A 17475-nucleotide genomic window follows, 5' to 3' on the forward strand; every position below is an offset into this window, starting at 1 on the left:
GGGCAAACTGAGGACTTATTCAGGTGAGCCCCGTAAGCAGCAGGAACTGGCCTTTAACAATAAAAATTTAAGGGAATGGAGAGGTCAGGGCCAATAAAATTCATGGAGGAGAGCAATAAAGCTTAGTTAAGGACAGTTATCACCTCCTCTCCCTGGGTATTAGCAAAGATTTAAGCTGAATTGGGCCTAAATGAGAAAGGTGAAAGTAAGCGGAGGAGTGAGGGGGGACTTCCTGCTGTCAGTGGGTTGTACACCCAACAATTGGTGACATCTGATGTTCCCTGTCCACCTTGCACCCCCTCAAAAAAAAGAAAACTGCCTGGGATATGCGTAACATAAGCTGGATGCTCCATCTACCTGAGTTCAGTGGGGCAGTGTTTACAGAATCCAGCAGCACTGCATGAAGTGTGGCGACTCAGAAGGAGAAGGGAGGTTATAACAGGGATTGAGCCCCATCCTTTATGGTTACTTGGCCCCTGAGCCTACGGGGCTTGGCCTGTAGACGACTGTGACAGATAAGCTTAGACACCTGTCCCAGAAAAGAAGAAGTGAGGATGCAAACGTTGATTTCTAAGGTCATGGCATCATGTCACTGCAGGGCTTCCTCCAATGACTCCACGGAGCCCTGGCTTTGTCCACCAGCTACTGAGGACTCTGTGTAAATGGGACTCCCCACCAGCAGCATGCGTGAGATGAGAAGCCCCCTGCACCCCTCTGTGTGCTGCATGTCTGAGCATGACTCCCTCCCCAGCCATTCATAATGATATTTTTTTTCTTTAGCTACTGACACTGACTCGTACTAGGAAATGCTGATTCTGATGAGCTAAGCTCTTTAACACCCACTCTTCCTTCTTAGATTGAAAACATCACTAACCACCCCTTCCACTCCCTCCTTTATTTTTTTTACAGCTGTGTGTCTGGATTGCCACGATCTCTGGCAGGTCGACACAGACTTTTCACCAGGGTTTCTGCTCTAATTGCCTTTACCTCTAAGGATTCCCTGCACTGGAGGTTCCCAGGGTAGAGAGTCAGTGGGAAGGGCCTGAAGGAAAAGGCAGTGAGGTGTGTCAGCCCGAATCCTGTGGGCAGGGACTGTGGGCTGCCGCTGGCCTTGGAAACTGACAGTTCCCTTAGGGTCACCAGTATGAGGGCTGAAATTCCCCAGGAGCCACATTCTTCTTCATAACCAATCTAATGTCCATGAAATAGAGCTGAAGATGGACACGAGCCCCCCTTGTGGCCTTGGAGGCAGGAGCCGAGTTAACTGTTGGTGATAGCAGTTATTTCTGTCATAACTTCCTCAGCCTGGATCAGCCCCATAACCACAAGCCATACCTTCCTGGTCATATTTTCTTTTTAGGATGATGAAACAAAGATAATTGATCAATTAATCTGTTGGTGTTTTCATGACACCCGCGAGAAGGGAACTGGTATTTTTGTGGTTCAGTCTGTCAGAGCTCATTGGTTGCTGTTTAATTTGTACTTCATGCTGCCATTTACCGCCCCACCCCAACACGCACTCTCACATTCATAATTCCTCAGGAAACTGGTGCTGGAAAGGATTTACAGACCAGATGCCTTAGTGAGTGTGGCCGCGGGGAGCTCAGCATCCTTGCTCCGCAAGCTGGGAACTGGCCATACCCACACTCACTCATTGTGTATCCCGAGGCTCCCTGGAGCCAGGGACTAGGATGGCAAAGATTCTGGTCACTCAGGCACAAGCAAAGCCCTAATGCTGAAGACAAAAGGGTCCAGGGGAAAAAAAAAAAAAAAAAAAAACTTTACTCCAAAAGCTTCATCTAGCAGGAACAATGCCAAAGACAAATTAATACCCACCCTTACACTGCCAGGCTGTTCTTCGGGATTGTCCAAAAGCCACTTGGCATCCCTAGAATAGCCAGGTAGGTTACCAAAAGAGGCGCCAGGGAGAGTCATGAGGATCCAAGAATGTATGCAACATAGATCACACCCGATTCTTTTGTTTGGTATCAAGGGCTAAGAGCTTTGTTTCTTTAGTTTCAGGAAAGAGAGTTAGTGGTCTAATAACGCTAAATCCTGATTCCCTCAGATAATTTGCTGATGCCCTAAGGACCAACCACGTTTCTAACCTCTGGATGTAATTGTAATGTTTCTGACTTGGAGAAAGTAAATAGGCTTCATATTTGAATAGCAAAGTCATACATTTTGGACTTTTCAAAAACTAAGAGTAAAAAGGTATATATAACACAAGTTTCAAATTGCTTGGAAGAAATAATCACCCAAATGAGGCAGGAGTTAGGATAAACAAAATGAACAGTATTTTTAAAACTAGACAGTCTTATTTGATAGGAAAAGTAAAAGATTGTAATGCAAGCCCCACATTTATCACGAGTTTATGCTCAGACACCTGAAACTTTGTGCAGATCTCTATGAGAGAGAAAACAAAGTGGATGAATAGAGAACACAGATGGAGGGCTTTTTGTTTTGTTTTGTTTTTTTGAGGCTGAGTCTCACTGTCACCCAGGCTGGAGTGCAGTGGTGCAATTTCTGCTCACTGCAACCTCCACCTCCCGTGCTCAAGCAATTCTCCTGCCTCAGCCTCCTGCGTAGCTGGGATTACAGGCACCACCATGCCCAGTTAATTTTTTTATTTTTTTTAGTAGAGACAGGGTTTCACCATGTTGGCCAGGCTGGTCTTGAACTCCTGACCTCAGGTGATCCACCCGCCTTGGCCTCCCAAAGTGCTGGGATTACAGGCATGAGCCACTGTGCCCAGCCCCAGATAGAGGCTTCCTTGAGGATGCCTGTTTGGCACCCCAGCCTTTCATTCAGAAGGCACAGCTAACTCTTGGTGTTTGGGCTCCTTTGAGAGAGAAATAGAATGTTGTTTCCTGCTAAAATTCACCAATGCTGTCCAAGTACCCTGGATTTGCTACTATTTTTGTTGTGGAATTCAGATATCCAGCCGGAGTTTTCTAATTCCTGGGGCTTCTGCTGATGAGAGGAAGGGCATAAAGCCGATTCAGATTTAAGAGTACAGTAGCACAGTAATTACAAACAGAGAACCTGCAATCGGCATAGCCAGAAATATACATTTCAATTATGGTTTCTAAGAGAGAATTTCATAGGACCTGCCTGTGATATATCTGACTGTACGTGGCCTCTATGGTACGTTCTTTCTTTCTTGGGTTCATGATTCACATCCTGCTAGAAAATAACAGAACTGCACAATACTTTATATTTGTTATTGGCAAAGTTTCTTTTTAATGTTCCGTTGGTGTAGTCTTTACATAATGCATTTTGGGGGGAACATTTGACTCATGGCTAAAGCTAAACTCCAAGGGTGTAATTAACCCCAGGGGTCTTCTGGGAGCAACCTGCCGATTGCTGCTGAATCGCAAACCAACATTTACAAATAATTACAATATTGGTTTTACTGAAATTACTCATAATGATTTCAATCAGAGCCACCATCTCAGAACACAGTGCACATCAGGACTCTCTCAGGCATTTCTTCTGCTAATGTGCTCGATATAGCAGTCAGCCTCCTGAACAGAAAGGTCCTTTTCTCCCGCCACAGCCCCTCCCTCATCAGGCATGGCTTTGTGCAGAAAGCCTAAGAAAGTTTCTCTAACCCCATTTGTAATCTTTAAGAGAATTCACTGACAGTGAACACTGGAAGATAAGACACTTGATTAAACAATTGCTCTTTCCATATTTTCATGTACTCACAGCAAGTTACAGAGCCACCAAATGGGTCCAAATCTCTGTGATATTAGTTGAATATGATCTTCGTGTAGAAATACTGTCATAGGCTGGGTGCAGGGGCTCACACCTATAATCCCAGTACTTTGGGAAGCCAACGTAGGAGGATAACTTGAGCCTAGAAGTTCAAGACCAGCCTCAGTAACATAGTGAGACCCCATCTCTACAAAAACTTTAAAAATTAGCCAAATTAGCCAAGTGTGGTGGCATGTGCCTGTGGTCCTAGCTACTCCGGAGGCTGTGGTGAGTGAATCACTTGAGTCATGGAGATTGAGACTGCAGTGAGCTATGACTGTGCCACTGCACTTCAACTTGAGTGACAGAGCAAGACCCTGTCTCAAAAAGAAAAAAAAGGTCATAGGAAGCATTATGTATCTGTCCAAGGGCCCCATCATCTTTTAAAAGAATTAATCATAACTTAGTTTTTTCATCTGGCAAACAAAATTGTGTGTTATTTACCTTTGAGACTTCAGTGCCTAATAGACTACCTGGGACCTAGTAGATACTCAGTACACGTCTGTTGAATAAATCATAGGTAGAGCACTCTAAATAATAAACCTAAATTTTATTTTATTTTATTTTTGAGACAAGATCTCACTCTGTCACCCAGGCTGGAGGGCAGTGACACGATCTTGGCTCACTGCAACCTCTGCCTCCCGGGTTCAAGTGATTCTTGTGCCTCAGCCTCTCGAGTAGCTGTAGCGGGGATTACAGGCACATGCCACCACACCCAGCTTTTTTTTTTTTTTTTTTTTTTTTTTTTTTTTTTTTTTTTGGTAGAGACTGAGTTTCACTATGTTGGCCAGGCTGGTCACAAACTCCTAACCTCAAGTGATCCACCTGCCTCAGCCTCCCAAAGTCCTAGGATTACAGGCATGAGCCACTGTGCCCAGTCAATATTATTATATAATATGAAATGCTCTAAATTCTATGAGAAAATAATACACACATATCAGAGTACTGATAGTCACTCAGATACAATGATAGCAAATTACAGTGTTCTAACTATGTCAAATGTTGGAACTGTGTTCTAACTATGGTATGGATTTTGATGGTTTTTCTCTGATTCAAGTTAAATTTTTTTCTGAAACAAATCTAAAGATAAGAGAGTACTTTCATCAGGGAAGTTGGTTTCTGCAGGATTCCCCAGAGAGACTTTTATTTTAGGTCTTTGAAGAGACTTGGGGGTCTCTTTTCAAAGATAAAACTTTTGAGATAGTTTTTTCAACATTTTAAAGCAAAAAGTTGACAACTTTCTGCCTTAGAGATGTGGAATTGTTGACCTTGGAGTGCATCTCCCTAAAATTGGCTGAAAGTCTTGTATTTTGCGTTCTGTTTCCCACAATGTCATGAGAAACAGCCCAGGTATAGTTGGCAGTCCGTGCTAGTGCAGTGGCTGTCACTGTTTCACATGACGGCAGGGCTGGAAGGAGCCCTAAAGAGCATCCAATTCAGGGCCCATATTTTGCAAATGTGGAATGAAACTTGATGGAGGCAGCAGACCCCCCATGATGCAGAGTTCAGAGACAGCATTTTGCAGGATTGATTCAGCCTTGAAAACTCACACTGCTCAATTTCAAGAGGAACTCATTAGGAACGTGCAGCCAGAGAAGCCCCAGTGGACTGATCCCTAAAAGGAGGCCTTGGGAGAAGGACGCAGTCCTTGCCTAGTGGGCATGTTGGAAGGGCCGCTGATGCTGCCTGTAAAAATCCCCTCCATGCTAGGGCAGGTAGACCATTCAGCACAGAGCCAGTGTTGTGATTCTGAGTGGATAAAGTTAGAATAATTACGTTCATTTGCAGTAGGTCTAGGGTCATCAACCATTCCAGTTTGCCTGGGACTGAAGGGTTTCCCAGGATGTTGAACTTGCAGTGCTAAAACCTGGAATGTTCCAGGATAACCGGGATGAGTTGGTCACCCCAATTTAATCAGAGAATACAGTTTGTAAAGTTCTCCTGTGTCATCTTCTATTTGTTCAGCATTTCTGAATCTACACAGAGCTCCTGCCCTGATCTAAAATCTATGCCACTTTGAGTCGCTTTTCAGCGCTAGATATCTATAATGACATAGACATAACTGATGTATTGTCTAGGACTTGGGACAGTCCAAAGGAATTTGGAAAGCCTAAATACCTTGACATGTCTAAACCAAATTTCTGCCTATTTTCCACTGAATAGCTGTGGCCCAGGGCTAGATAGTGGCTTTAAAACAAGACAGGTCTTTGCCCGAAATCCATTCATCTTTTTATTCCTATTTTTATTTTTCCTTAATTATTGATCTAAGAAAACAAATAATAAGCACAACTTTTCCTAAATATCCTCCCGACATTATGCATCCTCCCTGTTGTAGCTTTTAATCTATCCCTGTTACTGCTACTTCTCAAACCTAAACGTGCACACAGATCACTGGAAGGATCTGGTTACATTTCTGACAAGTGCCCAGGTGATCCGCCTGCTGCTAGCCCTGCGATGATGAGCAGTGGGCTCTTCCTTAGCCTTCTCCCTGGTTCCTCCTTGTATCGAAGGAAGGTGGTTCCCAGAGTAGCTGAATGAGAAGTGAGGCGTGACACTAACTGTGCCTGTAGCCGTCTCGTAAATGGCCAGTGGTGCAGTTTTAAGTGCTTAGATCCAAGCCCTGGTGACAAGCCGTTTTGTGGCTCTTCTGTCACATGTCTGTGATTCTGTTTTCCAGAGAGCAAGCCAGAGTGGCCCACCCAGAAGGTAACTGTTTTGTAGCGTCTCCAAGTTTTCTCTCTGAGGTTATGAAATAGATGGAGAGATAGCTCCTCGCAGAAGTGCAGGATTCCCCGCTGTGTTAAATCTACGTTTTAACTTTGTATGTGAGATGTCCTCTCACTTTATTACTTTCAGCATATATTAATGCAATTGTTTCTTTTAAAGTAAATTAGTGCCTTACTCACTGGAGAACCATCCTAGCCGTAGCAGTTTGTCCCATGCAAGTTCATCTTCCTTCTCAACCTTGGATTCACAGTGCTACAAGCTGAGTGTATATTGCAAATCAAGAAACAACTTTTTTTCTGTTGAGAAATGCTAAAGACGTTTTTCTGTCTCTCCTCTCACAAAGAAAAAGACTGCACTGATTGTCACTTTAACACATTAAAGTGTGAGGATTAGCACTCACTCATTTGAACCATAAGTGGATACTTACAGGAAACTTGTGTAAGAGGCATAAGGATACTTACAAAAAACTTGCCTAGGGCAAGTCGTGCTTTATTTAATCACAACCGGAAACTTCTTATTTTTTTAATGAGTCTGAGTAATAAAATGTCATTCATGAAAAGCCAGTCCCAAGAATGCAGCATTATTTACTCCCACTAGAGATCAGGCCTCCTAGCCCCAGGGGTGAGTGACGTGTCCCGGCAAGAAACTGGGCTGTTTTGCAAAATAATTTTATGGATGGGAGTTTCCTACTCAAACACTTGTATTTTCTCCTATTTCAGGCTGTTCCTCAAGATGTGTCAGGTTTATAAAAATTAAATCTTCAGTTATAAGAGCAACTAAAAGGAAACATAAGTACCAGTGAGAGAGACAGAAAAAAAAAAGCCTATTCTTAAAACACTGAAAGGACCCTGCTCACAGGAAGGCTATTTACCAGAACATTCCCAAGAGGCACTCTCAGTTTGGGCTCAGTCTGAGGCATCTACCTGGAATTCAGTTTTATTTTTATTGCTTTTTAACCATTTGAATTTCTGAGAAAGCAAGAAAAGTGTCCAGCCCCACCCTGTCACTCCATCCCATTCGGATGGGTTGGATTTTCCTTCTGTGGATGCGAATTTCATGTGAATTAACTGGCTGTTTCAGGGGAACCCAGTGCACCTAAGCTCGAAGGGCAGATGGGAGAGGATGGAAACTCTATTAAAGTGAACCTGATCAAGCAGGATGACGGCGGCTCCCCCATCAGACACTATCTGGTCAGGTACCGAGCGGTGAGTGGCCTCCTTCTCAGACTTCACCAGAACCCTGCGACCCTGACACCCAGCTTGCTAGGGAAACAACAGGGGCAGCCCAGGTGGGGCAGGGGTGGCATGGGGTCTTACTCTGTGTCTGGCAGGTGGCCCATGGGCCCTGGCCATGGCTTAAAATCCCAAGATGGCCCTACAGCTGTTAGGTCATGTTCACACTGGGTCCATTTGAAAGCCTCTTAGATGACTGTGGTGGTGACAAACTCATACCATGGTTGATTTTTCTGTGTCTTGAACTTTTCTACAAAGTTATTTTGCCATTATCTAGTACTTCTCTTAAATGCCATACTAATATATAAGAATCACTACCTTGGATAAAATGTGTATGGTAGGCCGGGCACCTGCACTGTCACTGTGACCACATGCATTTTCTCTGCACGAGAACCCTGTGTGGTAGGTCTGACCATTATCCCCTCTTTACAGATGAAGTAAGTGGGTGCACAGCAGTCAGTAAGTGCCGGATCTCACACAGCTGGGTGAGGCAGTTTAAATCCAAGCCTGACTGAGAGACTGGGCTCTCCCCACTGCCCGAGGCTGCCTAAGGTCCTCAAACAATCCTTGTTCCCTCACCAGCCCTTCACCTGGCCACCTGAGCTGTCCTAATCCTGCTAACAGCAAGTTGGCTCTAAGCCATCTTCTCCTGGTTTGCTCACCAGCAACTTAAGATTCCCTCATTCCACTTTTATCCGAATCCCACACTGAAAATCACCCTTTCCATTTGGTTTTAGAATGACACTTGGTCATCTTCAACTACAACCAATGGCTGAGAGATTTAGAGGCCACATCTGAACACTGAGAATAACCTCTTGCTAGGGTTTTGTAGTAGAGAAAATAATGAACAAGGGAGCAATCTCCTTTCTTCACATAGCCCCAAGGAAGACTCTTTCTGGGAAGCTGAGTTACTTCCTCTCTGCCTTGTGATCAGTCCCCCGTGGAAGTGATAGGTCTTTAACTGGCTAGCTTCTGGAGAGCCGGTTCAGCACAGAGCCCTGCAGGCACACTTCTCAGCTGGGGAGGCCTTGTTCCCACTTAATTTGTAAGCAGGTATGAGCTGAAATAGTAGGAAAGGCCTGTCACTGCCCTAAGGCCCAGTCCAGAGATTCCAGTGACTGAGAGGTCCTCATGGCTTCCTCACTGCCGAGTAGGGCACAAGGATTGGGCAGGTGGTCCCCGATATCCCCCTGGAAGCGGAGGTGTGGTAGGCTGGGATGCCTTTCCAATGGTTTTCCTGATGTGGCCCCATGGACAGAACACAGGTTTTAGAGCCAGACAGACATGGCATCCAGTTCTAGGTTTACTACTTATTCTGGAAGAATAGGTCACCTAATCTTTCAGAACTTCAATTTCTCCATCTGTCAAATGGGGATAAAATAGCTTATTGAGTTGTTATAAAGATGCGTTATAATATATGCAAAGAGCCTGAAATGTGCCTGACACTTGGAAGCCTTTATAAATGGTCACTACGGTTGCTGCTAAGAGGCAGGCTCAGGCTGGAACCATCTCCCGTATGAGATCACGTCGGATGTCTGAGGAACCACTGTGGCTGCAGCAGGCAGCTCTGCATTAGAAAGACACAACTGGGCACAACACTGAAATGTGTTAGATTTTAACAACCTTAACCACCCTCTCTCTCACTTCAAAACCTCATTCATGTTTGCTAAATATTATCATTTTATATTATGGATAAGTATAATATAACATACATTTTCTCTAGATTCTGGTTGTCTCTTGTATAATGATGTTTGCCAAGGAAGACAGAGAAATGAAGAGGAAAGATACCTGAACTGCTTTGTTTTAAATGAAAATGGAGCCACATAGTGATATATATATACATCCTAGCTTACAGCATAGCCAGACTTTCTGGTTAGACTCTAAGGAAACTAGAATTCCCCTTCCAGCACTACTAGCATTTGCCCATACGGCATGAGCACTGTCACATTCCTAAAGCCATCTCTTTGGCTGGTGCAAACCCTTTTGCCTGGGAGGACTGCTTTGCTGTAAGATAGCTCCTCATCCAGCCTTAGCCATGGGCCTACAACAGCTACTAGACCACTGTCCAGGTGACAGTGCTATTGTGTTCTGCCCTTCTAAGGAGCAGCCTGTCGTGCAATAAACATCTATCAAGCCTTCTTGTGTGCCCAGCAGATACCCCAGGGCATCTGCCTCGTGAAAAGACCAAAGATTGCAAAAAGGTGGGCTGTGCAATTGTGAAACCGTCTGAAGACTTGTCAGGCCTTCCACGTCTTCTTCCACAACTCTTTGGTGAGGGAGGTGGTTACCTAATTATCGTTCTCTGTGGACCCTTTGAGCAGCCCACTGTTGGACTTGACAGCAGAACTTAGTCCTGAGGTACCGCCATCTATTTGTTGCAGTTACAGAGACCAGGCCACACTGCATGGAATAGAAAAACCTTATTCAGTCCAACAGACGTTTGTTGAGCTCCCTACTAAAGAAAGGAAAGATCATGAGAGGAGGAGAAGATAAAGAGAGATTGATTGATGGGAACAAATGCAGTTTGATAGAAGAAATACAGCCAAGCGTTTGATAGATCAGTAGTGTGACAGTAGTTCACAATTACCTATTGTGTATTTCCAACTAGCTAGAAGAAAATAATTCAAATGTTTCTAGCCTGAAGAAAGACAAATATTTAAGGTGATGGATATTTCAATTACACTGGCTTGATCTTTACAAATTAAGTGAATGTATTAAGTTATCACATGTACCCTGAAAATATGTATATAGCTATTTTGTATCAATTAAAACTGTTATTTTCAAGAACACAATTAAGAAAAAAAAAGGAAAGATCATAGTTTTGGGCCCAAACGAACTTAGCTCCAACCTTGACTGCAGGTGTGATTTTACGTTAGTCACCTTACTTCTCTCTCACTTCCCCATCATCGGGTTTAGTAAGAGCCTGACGAAACCCCACAGGCATGTTGTAGGAATACAACGAGAAAATGTGTGTAAAGCTTCTTGTAGTGCCTAGCGCTTAGTAAGGGCGCAACAAAAATAGTTTTTATTTTTAACGAAACTGGAATCTACACAGTATTCACACATCAGGAAGGTGAGTCACACACCTTAACTTAAGCAGCATCCTGAAATATGACAAGAAACATACTTGTTTTATTACTCTTCTAAGACATCTTTATGCGTATGTCCCCAGCACCAGAGTGTAGCCTGGGAGACAGGGATGGTGCTTGAGTCTCTGCATGCCCTGAAGGTGATGGGACCTTGACAGGGTTGGCTCAGTGCCACGCTGGCATCTGCTGCTGCTTGTGTTTGCCAGCATGCAAGGTTGACCTCCTGACCTGTGCAATTTTTCAGGCTGGTAAAGAATAAAGACCATGTCCCATCACTGCTTTTTTTTTTCTTCTTCTTTGTTTTTTTTTTTTTTTTTTTTTGAGACAGAGTGTTGCTCTGTCAGCCAGGCTGGAGTGCAGTGGCATGATCTTGGCCCACTGCAACCTCCACCTCCTGGGTTCAAGCCATTCTCTTGCCTCAGCCTCCAGAGTAGCTGGGACTACAGGTGTGTGGCACCACGCCCAGCTAATTTTTGTATTTTTGGTAGAAATGGGATTTCACTATGGTGGCCAGGCTGGTCTCGAACCCCTGACCTCAAGTGATCCACCCACCTTGGCCTCCCAAGGTGACTGGGATTATAGGCATGAGCCACTGTGCCCAACCCCTATCATCGCTTCTTATTTCCATGATTTCGCACCAAAAGTTATTGAGTCCCGTAAGTTCTGCCTATTATCTGGTCTTACCAGTACTTCTGTCTAAAGCTTTTCTGGTCTCTTGTATCCTTCTTTTGGTCTCTTGTATCCTCTGAAGCTCTCCTCCGAGTGGAAACCAGAGATCAGGCTCCCGTCTGGCAGTGACCACGTCATGCTGAAGTCCCTGGACTGGAATGCTGAGTATGAGGTCTACGTGGTGGCTGAGAACCAGCAAGGAAAATCCAAGGCAGCTCATTTTGTGTTCAGGACCTCGGCCCAGCCCACAGCCATCCCAGGTATGGCTGCCTCTGCTTTCTGTTTGTTTCCCGCTTTGAATTAATGCACAAGTGCTGCACCTCCTAATGCGCCTGAAGAACCCTGACAACTTGCTTGCTTACAGCCATCCTCATGATTGGTTGCCCATGCAAAGCTTAGTTTTGCCTTGTACCTATCTGTGCAGTGGGGTGAGATGTACTGGACCCCCAGGAAGGCTTGGCCAAGCATCCTGGAGAAAAGGTCCTATCCCATTTGGCCTTGAAGGACTGATGCCAATCAGTCCATTGGACCCCTCAGATGGGAAGTGCTCCAGCTCCAGCCTAGCCTTGGAAGTTGGTTGAGTAAGCGTCCTTTTTTGAGACCTTATCTGCCATCTGCCACATCATACTTGGACCACATAACTGTTTCTAAGCACTTTCTATCTGATGCTTGCTTTATCAGCACAGCCATGGTCCAAATCTCTTCTCTGTGATGACCCCAAGAGAAGGAAGAGATGATGCCCAGTTAGTTACAAACCCTATCTACCAAAGGCCTCTCAATGGAAACATACATTAAATTGAACCACTTGTAATAGAACAAGTGGAGAAAATAGACTCTGGAAAGCACCATCAGTGAAAGCAATTCAGTCTGCTAGAGACTGTGATGGCAGCAATTCTCCTAGGAGATGCAGATCTGTCTCCAGGGATCCAAGACCTAACCTTGACACTGATGGCCAGTCTCCTTATTGGCCAAATCCCTCAGAGAAGAAGGAGCTCTTCAACTGATCACTCTGCTTTTCCAGACCATCCAAAGGCCAACCATAGGCAGGAGAGGTGGGCATACAACATACAGCTGCAGCCTTTTGGGGGCCGCATATACTCTGCCATGTTCAAGTGTGGTGGGAAGATGGCCTTAGGCAGCCCCCCTCACGCCTACCCTGTCTTCAGTGCTTGCCCAGCTCTTGGCTCTGTGGTCATGATTGCTCCTCCCAGGGGGAGACAGGCCAGAGGGCTATGGGCTGCCTATGATTCAGGGATGTATGTGCAAAAGTGGGCTAGGACAGCAGCAACCAAACAAGATCAGTGTGTGGTTCCCAGTGGTTGTTTGTACATGGATGTGTGTGTCTGGGAGACGTGTGCTGGACCTCCAGTGAGTTGGCAGGTGAGTTTTCAACTGTAGATCAGAAGCATCAGTTGGTGCCCCCTGCACTGTCAGGAAGGCTCCCCAGTGCTTGCTGGGGTGGGTGTTTCTCCACAGTTGCTGGTCAGATGGTCGGTGCAGAAGGCAAGGCACGTGGGTGAGGCTGCAGGAAATGTCCTCATTATGCCTTAATAGGATGTTCAAATGGAGGTTCTCCTTGTTTTTCCTCTGCCCCTTCTTTCTCTCCATTCTTTGGTCCGTTCCCTTGCAAACGACAGTCCGGGGCGAATGTCCAGATCTGTCCGGCCTTCATGGGACACTTAGGAGGTGAGATCAGGTGAGGCTTGAGTAAGCCCTTTGCAGCAAGACAGATTCCTTATGGCAATGGCTTCCTGGGGTGAGACTCACTGGGTAAGCTGTTTGGACCTGCTGTGTTCACATGCTGGGTACTCCTAGCGGCACTGGCTTCTGTGGTTTTTGTGTCAGAGACCGAAATTCCGGGTAGACCTTGTCCTCCAGAGTTGTGCCTGCTGGAGACATCAGAGTCCTTCTTGTGAATCGCCCAGGTGCCCGCTTAAGCCAGAGAGGGCTGGGGGATTGCTCACCTCACCAGTGGTGGCTCTGTGGTTCTCCTGCACAGGTCTGAGAAGGTGGTGGCTGTGTTCTTGGTTAGACTTTCCTGGCCGTTGAATTGGGATCCGAGAATAAAAGCTCTCTGAATGACAAGTTGGACATCTGTGGTTGAATTCTGTGGTCAGCAAACAGGGTAGAAGGTGAAGAGGGGAGCAGAACGAGACTTCCTTTAACAGCACTGGCGTGGGGGACTTGTGGCATAGGAAGAAAAGCCTGCTTCATCTCTGACAAGGCGATCCCCAATCCCTATGCACAGTGTGCTGACTCATAGTGCAGCGATTGAATGCATCTCCGCCACTATGGGTAAAACACGCTAGACACTAGAAGACGATACACTTGCTGGCTGTGTCTAAGAGGCTTCACCTTAGTGAAAGGTAACACTCTCCTAATCCAACTCTTGTATTTTACTGTGGAGGCTTCTGTTCTCTCACTTTAATTTCATTTGCTCGCTGATCCCTAACCCCCGGATTAACCCTGCTGTGCTGCTTCTGGCATTGCTGAGCTTCTGAAACTGGCCTTATGGTATTGATACCGCACTGAACCCTCTCTAACCTTTGTCAATTTAATTTACTAAGTTGAATTAACCTGTGACTCTGTGTTTTCTGGCGTTGACCTAATTTTTTTCTTTTTATCTATTTTTTTTCTCTGTTTCTGTCTCTACCTTCCCTTTCCTTCTCTCCCCCTCCCCTTCCTGTGTCTGTCGCCACACTTGTCACCTTGGACGTCACTGGGACATCCCCACTGCCACATTTGTTTTTAAACAACCACATTCTCTCTGGGGACCCATTGCCTGACACCTGCAGCAACCTTGGGAGGCAGCTCTGCATCCTACACCTTTGTCTCATTGCTTTTCTCTGCAGTGACTCTGCTTTTGCTCTGTTAGGAACTTGAACACAAAAATTAAATTTGCTTAAAAGCCCAGTTCCTATGAAAAAGATCAGTGCCCCCTTTGGAAGAACCTGGCAGGACCACCATGGCCACAGCTGCTGAGCGACCATTCTGTGTGGAAGAGAAGGTTTTGCGATTGGAAAAAAGCTTTACCTCCAGACATGTTACCACTCACAGATACTTTTGTGCTACTTCATAAGGAGTTTGCCCCCTTTTTAATGGCAGTAAAAAGAATTTGAGAGCTCTTTCTTTAAATGCTATTTTTTAAAAACCATCATGCTAGGTTTACAGAGAAGTTTCTGCATATCTGCTACTTGTTGCATTTTGTGTTCAAACCTAAATATGATGTAGCAGAGGAAGAATTCTAAGTACCTTCTAAAGCTTGTGTTAGATTGTTAAAATCACCATGCATTCCCCTCATTCTAACTCTGTGCTCCTTGTCCTCCCTTCAATAAGTAATTGGCTTTGCTTGCAATTAAGCATTTAGGTGCCCATGTTAAGAGAGTCAGACCGCACTGACTCACATGAGCATTTTGCTGACATGATGAGCAACTTAAGTCACCCCTGTTGCCTATGCACTGGAAAAAAGTTGAATTTGTTGGATATTTTCTGGGGCTGATGAACGTTCTGGGATGTGCTTTCAGTCCTCGTATTATGGCCAGCACCTCACACTGTCTCTGTGAACAGGGCCAAGCCGTGATGTGCCAACAAGTGTCAGCTTCGAAAGGTCTTTGCCTCCCAATCAGGGTGACTCCCCTGCTGCCTGGCAGCATGTCACAGATCAGCACAGAGTGGGGCTGTGGTTCAGCAATGACCCACAGAATGGCTTTGAGCATCAGTCTACAGGACAGGTTGGAAGCATCCACTGTGAACCAGGCATTAGTGCCCTACCTGGCCTGTGTGTGTTCAGTAGAGAAGAAGGGGAGGGACAGGCCACTCCCAGACTGCTCAGCCCAGGAGGGTTAATAAATTGGGGCCGAGCCAACCTGGCAGTACTTCCTGAATGTCCCAGCCTCTGTATTGGTGGGTTGGTTCAGTGACATTTTCTAAACTGTCCTGAAAATCCAGCTGCTCCTCCCTGCTGCTTGGGAGTTCACCCGGGAGAGAAGGTGGGTGTGTTTTGTTAAGGTCCCTCGTGGAGACTCAGGGATGAATCCTGCTTGGTAATATCAGTGTGTGTGCTTGGGGATGGACCTTCTACTGAATAAAAACTCCCTCCCTCCCCCCATTGTGGTCACATATCATTCTACATATCTCATCTTTGAGCATCTCCACGGAAGCTTGATTTTTGTTCTTTTTGGTTTCTTTATGTATTTTTTTCTGTTGTTATTATTTTTAATGTTCAAAGACTAGCCTTTCCCTTTGGGATTCCAAATGACCCCATGCTGTGGTCTGAGGGGCAAAGCCACCTATGTTGGCGCTCGCCATTAGTCCCTAGCGCTCAGTTTAGAGGCTCACGTGCAGACATCAGAGGCTCCATGCTGTGCAGTAGCTCAGGCAGGGTAGTGCCTCTCACCCCAACCACAGAACTCTCCCCCGCTGGAGTCCCAGATGGCACTTCACACCAGGGCAGTGGAGGCAGGCATGGTTCTTGGGCACAGGGCAGAGCATAAGGATCACAGGTCAGTGTGGGAGAGCTACTGGCTCTTAGGATCGCCTTGGGCAGAAGTCACATGGCTTCACCCTAGTAGGGCCCAGTTTGGGAGTCTGCCTCCCCCTGATCCCAGGACCACCCACAGGAGAAGGGCAGTGTCCATCTTTCTGAAGGGACCCTTTGGAGATCTCGTCCTAAGTGTGGAGAGGACTGACGTGGCCCTGTCCCCTCAACGCATCCCAGGGTCAGGCAAGTCTCAGCTGAAACAATGTCAGGGTCCTCAAGGGTCCCATTTAGACAGACCCATGGCTTGTACCAGTGCGCCTCTCAGGAGGCAGCATTAGCTCACACCCACTCCCACTGGACACTGAGTTCCCAGTGATGGCTGCAGCCTCCAGGCCCGCCAGGAATCCTGAAGACAGCAGCCCTCAGAGACCCTGCAGGAATGAGCGCACCCCACCTTGCTCAGCTGCACCCCACTCCCCTGTGCCCTGTAGTTGTGCTGCCCATGCTCCACACACCATGGGGCTCCTCTGCTCATTTTTGGACTATTTATACGGCAGGTTTGGATCATGTTTTTCTACTAACAAGAATGCTAACATTGTTGTGTAGATAATCAGTGAGGCCTTTATGAAGTTTACACCTTTGCATTATTAAAGGAAATAACAGTTCACGTGAACTCACCAGCGTGGCTTGATTTTATTCAATAGTTGTGTCTGACAAAGCATCAAAGACCCTTTCCCTCCACCTCACGTGTACCTGGATAAACGATTACCTAGAAAAATAGTAGCCTGGTGAATGGAGTTCTAACCGAAGGAAATACTTCTTCTTCCTAACGGGGAGCAATCTCTTTTTCCCAGGGATCCTAAGAGCTGTTAAGAGGCATTGCTGCCTTGGAGTCCCCAGCAGGCAGTGGGAGGGGAAAATGCCTTTGCAGAACAGGGGAGGTGGTCACTATGGGTGAGGATGGGGCCACACTCTGAGCCACCAGATACACAATTCTGTGGCAAGGCCACCTGATGACACAGCAGCCTTTATACTTTCCCTAACAGAGGCTGTACAGAGTGAGCTTGTGGAGAGGGAATCTGAGAGAAGATTCTCTTTGCAAATGTATTCTATTGATAATCACACTTAACTCAGACACATCCTGCAAGTCCCTGAGACCAGCCATCTGTTTAGCTGATTCAAAGGAGCAAGCAGACATGTCAGGGGCTTATGAGTGAACCAGAACCCCAGCTCGGCAGTTCCAAGAGTCTGACCATCTTCTGGGAGTCTTGGGGGTGAAGAGGGCACTTCTGCTGCACCAGGGTCTCATGGCACAAGGACTCAGGCCCATCTGGACATTCGTAAAATTTGAGACCCGTGTTCCTATATTAAAGCATACAAAAGTAGGCATCTGTGGGTCTCATTCTTGGAGCAAGCCAGTTCCTTCTTTAGTGCCAACCCCTCCCAAGCCAGGAATCACAGAAGATGGACAGCTCCAGCTTCGTCATCTCCCTGTCCTGGGCAGCTCTGACCTCGAGGT

At 46.0% G+C, this 17475-nt stretch overlaps 1 protein-coding gene across 12 annotated transcripts in view; it reads left to right on the forward strand.

The window, feature by feature from the left end:
* The window catches only part of LOC105493592 (neural cell adhesion molecule 1), a 313546-nt gene that overhangs the window by 283666 nt on the left and 12405 nt on the right, over positions 1-17475 (forward strand). For 8 of the 12 annotated variants that reach the window (XM_011761369.3, XM_071075578.1, XM_011761371.3 and 5 more), the window contains 2 exons: positions 7567-7691; positions 11559-11736. In XM_011761369.3, coding sequence (XP_011759671.1) covers positions 7567-7691; positions 11559-11736 — 303 coding nt within the window. Of the gene's footprint in view, positions 1-7566; positions 7692-11558; positions 11737-14271; positions 16630-17475 lie in introns of those variants that run through there. The other 4 variants (XM_071075581.1, XM_011761382.3, XM_071075582.1 and 1 more) reach the window with 1 other exon arrangement.

The sequence above is a fragment of the Macaca nemestrina genome, chromosome 12, assembly GCF_043159975.1.
Source record: "Macaca nemestrina isolate mMacNem1 chromosome 12, mMacNem.hap1, whole genome shotgun sequence".
Lineage (NCBI taxonomy): Eukaryota > Metazoa > Chordata > Mammalia > Primates > Cercopithecidae > Macaca > Macaca nemestrina.